The sequence below is a fragment of the Sarcophilus harrisii genome, chromosome 2 (genome assembly GCF_902635505.1).
Source record: "Sarcophilus harrisii chromosome 2, mSarHar1.11, whole genome shotgun sequence".
Taxonomy (NCBI): domain Eukaryota; kingdom Metazoa; phylum Chordata; class Mammalia; order Dasyuromorphia; family Dasyuridae; genus Sarcophilus; species Sarcophilus harrisii.
The window spans coordinates 382,835,609-382,841,788 of record NC_045427.1 but is presented as its reverse complement, the minus strand read 5'-3'; the positions used below and the strand labels follow the sequence as shown (position 1 = coordinate 382,841,788).

Here is a 6,180-nt window from a genome sequence, read left to right as displayed (position 1 = left end):
GAATTGACATTGGATAGGAGGGGTGGGGGTGGGGATGCAAGAGAAGGAAGTGGGAAGGATTAAAAAAAAGAGGGAGAAAAATGATAAAGATCCTTTCTTGGAATTCTGTGATTCTTCATGGGAATCCTGGATCAGAAAAGAAACATTTTTCAAATATGGCCCTAGGATGGGAGTTCTCAGTCTCCCTCATAGTCTTGAGTACAGGACAATGAAAAATCCCTGAGGACACAGAATATCAGCGCCCAGAAGCACCTAAGAGAGCATCTAGGATGTCCCTAACCTTTTTTGGCCCGGACCTGTGATTTCATTGGCGTGGGGAAAGCTCTATGAGAAACCCCCCCCCTCTCTAAAGCAGATAGACTGCTGTCCTGGAACTTATGGTAAAATTACAGTCTTGACTCTGACTTTTATTAGTTGCCCGATATTCAGAAATTAATTTCTCTATTCTGGATCTCAAGTGACCTCCTCTGCTAAATGGGTAAAATAAGAAAAAAGATACATTATTTCCAGATACATGTTGTAAAGAAATTGCTTTGTGGACATTAAGAAACTGTAAAAAAAAGATTTATTTTTGATAGCTATAAAAATCACAATTTTCCTCTCTATTACTTTAGGTTTTAACGTCTCTATTGCTCCTCTGCTTGGGGGGGGGAGGGGAAATGTACGGAAGAACTAGTTTAGGCATGGAAGCGGCCATCTTGGAAAAGGATCTTGATCTAGCCCGCTGGGCGTCGCCATTTTAGGATACGCCTCTTCCTTTTCCCTTATGACGTTATAAAAATAATACCCCAAAATTCTTTAAATATCCCTTTTCCCGACGCCCAGAAAATGATTCGTGTCCTTTTAAGATGTAACTTTTAGTTTTATTTTCAGGAAATGAGAAGAATTTAGTTCTTTGCTTCACTTCCGGCTCTCTGACGTACTACTTCCGGGTAATCGCAGGTGATCCAGGACCCCGTGACTCTCTGCTTTCCCTTTCCGGTGTTGGCGGCCCAAGCGGAGCAGCAGGTAAGGGACTGCGGCCTCCGTTCCATCTGTCCCCATCCTTCGACTAGAAGCCTTGGGTGGGTCCGGAGGCATCTCGGGGGAGAAGCGGGGGCTGTTCGCCCTTTATCGCCGCCGATTTCTTGTGGGAAGAAGGGCGCGAGTTCCGGGGACTGGGGGGGTTGAGGCTCGGGGAGGATCGCGACGGGGGAGTGCGGGTGTGAGGCCTGGTGGACCAGAGGTTGCGGAACGTGGGCCCTGACTCTGGGAGATCCTTAAGGCTGCGTGGGGCAACCTGGGGCCGGGAGGGGAGTCAGTACACGTGGAAAGGAGGATTTTTGCAGCAAATTGTCAGTGCTGGGAGAAATCCCCAGAGATGAGAGCTCAGCTCGGGTACGCGTGTGTGTTTTACGTTCCCTACGCTTAGGGCTCCCGCTTGGTGAGGTGTCTCGTCACAGAGCGAAATGGTTTGATACAGTGAGTGACCCAGAACAAAATGCGCGGCGTTTTTCGTCGATAGCAGCCGTCCGCCTCCTTTTTTTAAGTGACCAAAACCCATTTTCCCTCCTCGCCCCATCACAAAGCAGAAATGTCTGTAACGATCCATAATTAGGCAAAACAAATCACGCTTTTCTGGATTATTCTCTGGCATGGTGAGTGGTCCTCGTAGCGCTACAGCGTTCGCAGCGTTTCCGGTGCTAATGTTACTCTGTAATCTGGGTTTCTATTTATTTTATTCTTGATCAGTTTGCGTCTCAGTCATTCGTTTTTATAATAGAGCTAATAGCAAAATGGTTACAGCTTGGCTCTGCCTCAGTTCTCCTTTCTTACTGCTTAATGGTATCCCATTGAACCACAGTTTCTTGAGGAAGGGCGATCCTTTAGTTTTAGGGGTTTTTTGCCAGGACGGAAAGAGCTGCCATAAATTTTGCTTTGCCATGGGCCTTGCAGTAGATTAACAGGGTCATGGCCTTGTAAAAAAATTTTTTTTTTAATCACATTCCTAATTGTTTTCTAGACATGTTATAGGTGCAACAATGTTTTCTTACAGCCCTTTCAACACGTGATTTTTATTCATGTGTTTGCTCTTCGGGGTGAGTATGAGGTAGAATTAGAATTGCTTTCATTTGAGTTTTTCTAATCGGCAGTGGTTTAGAGCATTTTTTTCTCATCTTTTCTTAACCAATGTAATGGTTAGAGATATTTTCTCAAATAGCTTGAGTTTCAGAGAACTATTTTTAAGCCATTTATCAATTGAGAATTGGCTTAATTAGATAGAAGACACTTTCTATCACTGACTTTGTTGAACACCTGAAGACTGAGTCTGTAAACCCAGTTATGGACCAGAAAGGGTTTAAGTTGGAAGTACAAAACAAGTCAGATCTGTAGTAGAGTGCAGTATTCTTAGATGAGCTGTTCTGCGAATTTAGTATGCTGATGAAACTAATTTGGATTTGGAAGGCTAGGTAAGGTAAGAAAAACATTGGATTTGAATTCAGAAAACTGAAGTTAGACAGTTGCCACATATGCATATTTGGGTAAATCATTTAATCTGGCCTTAGCTTCCATCTGTAAAATTAGGGGGATAGACTAGATGATCACTTGGGTCCTTCAACTCTTAAGTCATTGAACCTATGTGCAAAGGACTTTCCTAGACTAGGTTATGGGGAAGATGAATAAGACAGTTTTTGTCTTTGAGAAGCTCCCAATCTAGCAGATAATACTGGTTTATGTTTATGTAGTTCCCTTTGAAAGAGGTAGGTTCAGAAGTGGGACCAAGTCTCCAATTCTACTACATATACACGGTTTCTTGGAACTGAACTCTTATGGCAACCAGAAACACTTCATCATGAGCTCTTATTCTATGGTTATTTTCTGACCCAAATGCCACATAAAAATGAAAGCTTATTGAGGGTAGGGACTGTTGCATTTGTATGTTGCCACATAATGGGTCCCAAAGAAATTCTTAGTGTTGAAGATTTAAGCCAGTCTAATGGCAGTTGGTACTGGGGGTAGGACCAGCTAAAGAAGGAAAAAAACAATTAAGCAGTTGTCTAGTGAGACCTGGGTTCCAGTCTAAGTTCAGTTGTTCATGCCCTGTGAGATTTTTGGCAAGTCACTGCTTGTCTTTGGGTCTGTCTCCCTAGTTGTAGAAGAGGTCTTGGAGATGTTTTTTGATGCGAGTGTATAGTCACTCCAAACTAAACATTGTGTTTCTTGACTGTTAAGCTTTTGTGTGAAGGATATGTTTACATAAAAATGGTCTGTATTTTCCATATTTGAACATGTATTTTTCTCTTTTGCCCAGAAATGGCACCTCGCAAGGGGAAGGAAAAGAAGGAAGAACAGGTCATCAGCCTTGGACCTCAGGTTGCAGAGGGAGAGAATGTGTTTGGGGTCTGCCACATCTTTGCTTCCTTCAATGACACCTTTGTTCATGTCACTGATCTCTCTGGCAAGTGAGTGTCTGGGTAAAGGACCCACTGCGGTTTTTGTCTTTCGCCTCAAATGAGACCAGGAATTTTGATTAATGTCTTTGTCTGCAGAGAAACCATCTGCAGAGTGACTGGTGGGATGAAGGTCAAGGCTGACAGAGACGAGTCTTCTCCCTATGCTGCCATGCTGGCTGCTCAGGACGTTGCTCAGAGGTGTAAAGAACTGGGCATCACTGCCCTTCACATCAAACTTCGGGCCACAGGGGGAAACAGGTGTGTGCTCCTTGGTGTTTTCAGTGAGATGGTATGGCTTCTTGGTAATCAAAAAACTTATTACCCACTTAATTATAATCTAGCATTTTCCCTCATTCACTATGACTTGCTCCCTGCTACGTAAATAGTAAACAAAAGAACTAGAATTCAAACTTTGGTCCCCTAGTTAGGTCCAGGTCTGTTAAATAGGGATCTTAGTCATCCTTCCTCTATAACCTCCTTGTTTACCAGGATGTTGTGAGGATGGAATGAGGCAGTATATGTACTGTCCCTTCTAACCATGAAATGCTCTATAATATCACACATACAATTGGAGCCCATAGTGATAAGCAGGTGTTTTTAAGTTTTATTCTCCTAGCTCAGGAATAGTTTAAGAACCTTTTCCTAACTTGATGACTTTTTTCAGGACTAAGACACCTGGCCCTGGCGCACAGTCAGCCCTGAGGGCCCTGGCACGTTCTGGAATGAAGATCGGGCGGATTGGTGAGTTGTTCCTTTCTTGTGGTTTATACATGATTGCATGCAAGGAGAACCTGATTGTATTACCTGTAGTTCTGTTCAGAGGTAGATGACTGTCTATTGAAAGTACTGGTTCTGATGAGATAGACAGAACCAGGAAGGAATGTCACATAACATTTCATCACCAAATGTGTTCTCCTCCCCTCCCTTCTTTTTTCAGCAGGATTCTGATTTTCTTTTGCCTGATCTAGTTCTTCTATTTTCTGCGTTGTGTTCGATTCCATTTTAGAGGGTTGTGAGGTCTCTTACAACTCTAGTATTAGTTATTATATATTTGAAAACTTCCTAGTATTATTGTAAGGTCCTAAAAACATGTTTTCTCTCTTCCTTTCCACAGAGGATGTCACTCCAATCCCCTCTGACAGTACTCGCAGAAAGGGTGGTCGCCGTGGTCGCCGTCTGTGAATGTCATTTGATGGATTATTTTTGTCAATAAAAGTGTAACAATGGTCTGTTTGCCTCTGGTGTTCTCAAATGGCATACTCTGATGCCATCTGCTTTGAAGTGTGTGTCTTGTCTCACAAAGATTGTGTTTGGTTTAGGGCCCATGTCCGGGCATTAATTAGGGAAAGCGATTTAACAGTAGTATCACTAATATTAAAAGGTCAAAAAAAAAAACTGACCAGTCAGAATTGCTTGACTAAAAATTAGTGCTTTAGTACTACTTTCTGTTTGATTGTTAATTCTAAGTTACATTTAGCATTGCTAACTATTGTAATGTGAAACTTACTCTTAAACATCGCCTGGTGTTTTTTGCTTTTCTTATACTGGGCTGTGAGTATGTTATACCCTGACTCCCATAAAGATTTATAGGTGTTGGATTAAATGATCCACAAAGTTTCAAACTATATTAAAGTTTGTTAGAAGGAATGAAATGGGAATCATACTTAAATCTTTGGAACACTAGAGAAATGTTATATTCCAAGGTTCTTTTCTGTTTTAAAATGCAAAAAACTCATTGTTATTTACTGTTTTGGAAACTAATGTCCAAAGGAGAGAGAGCACTCTTCAGAAGCATAGCAAGTAAGGCTTATTTCTTCAGCATTTCTATAGTCACATCTTAACTGTGTCTTTAACCCTAAAAGTAAAGATGAGGTTCAAGGAGATGGTGGAGATTAAGGAGCAGGGATTGCTTTTACCTTAACCTGTCACAGGGAGAAAGCCCATTTTGGTGTGTCAGTCCCAGCTGCTGATAGTTTAGGAATGGGATTTATACTACTGATGTCACAGAACTTAGGCAATAAAAGTTGGCATTTATGTATTGTTGCTAAATGTTACCAAAGTGGAACAAAACCCGGTCCTGCTTTCAGAAAACTCAGGACCAGTTTTAGAAAGGAACTCACATTCAGAGGTGGGATGTAAGAAAATCAAGGCAGTCTCTGGGATGTCATTTTGAGGTAGAAGGGAGAGGTAAACCAACAAAAAAGATTAGTTTTATTTGCATAGTTCATGATCCACATTAAAATTTAGACTGTCAGCTCCATAAAAGTAAGTTTTAACTTCCATGTCCCCATAGCTGTTTAAAAAGCAAATGATTAGAGAACATGGACCACATTGAAGTCATTAACTTTGTGTTCCCGTGGAAGGAAACTAGTCTAAGGATGTCAAAGAAGAAAAAAATCAAGTAATTAATGGGAAAACTATGCAAATATTGGGTAACTCCTCTGGTGACTTGATACTTTAAAATTTAATGAGTGTCATTGAAACTTGGAGAGATGAGACCAGTGCTTGAAATATGGCTCTGAAACATTCGTGAGGGTCAGAATAGCAATCAATAGCTGGCGTTTATGTAGCACTTAGGTTTGCAAAATTCTCATTTAATTTGAAAACCCAGTGTAATTTCTCTTAGTTAAATAGTGTCAAAGAATTTGTTTCCAGGTCTCCTGAACAAATTCAGTGTTCTTGCCACTATAATTAGTTTTCTTTTTAAAGATAGGGAAAATCTGGTAACTGTATGGGTAGCACTTCA

The 6,180-nt window shown here is 41.2% G+C and overlaps 1 protein-coding gene across 1 annotated transcript; it reads left to right on the top strand.

Moving 5' to 3' along the window:
• Positions 1-904: 904 nt before the first annotated feature.
• Positions 905-4,663, top strand: RPS14 (ribosomal protein S14). Its single transcript, XM_012551806.3, has 5 exons — positions 905-1,008; positions 3,293-3,443; positions 3,531-3,692; positions 4,099-4,175; positions 4,549-4,663. The coding sequence occupies exons 2-5, from the start codon at positions 3,295-3,297 to the stop codon at positions 4,614-4,616; spliced, it is 456 nt and encodes a 151-aa protein (XP_012407260.1). The 5' UTR covers positions 905-1,008; positions 3,293-3,294; the 3' UTR covers positions 4,617-4,663.
• Positions 4,664-6,180: the final 1,517 nt, after the last annotated feature.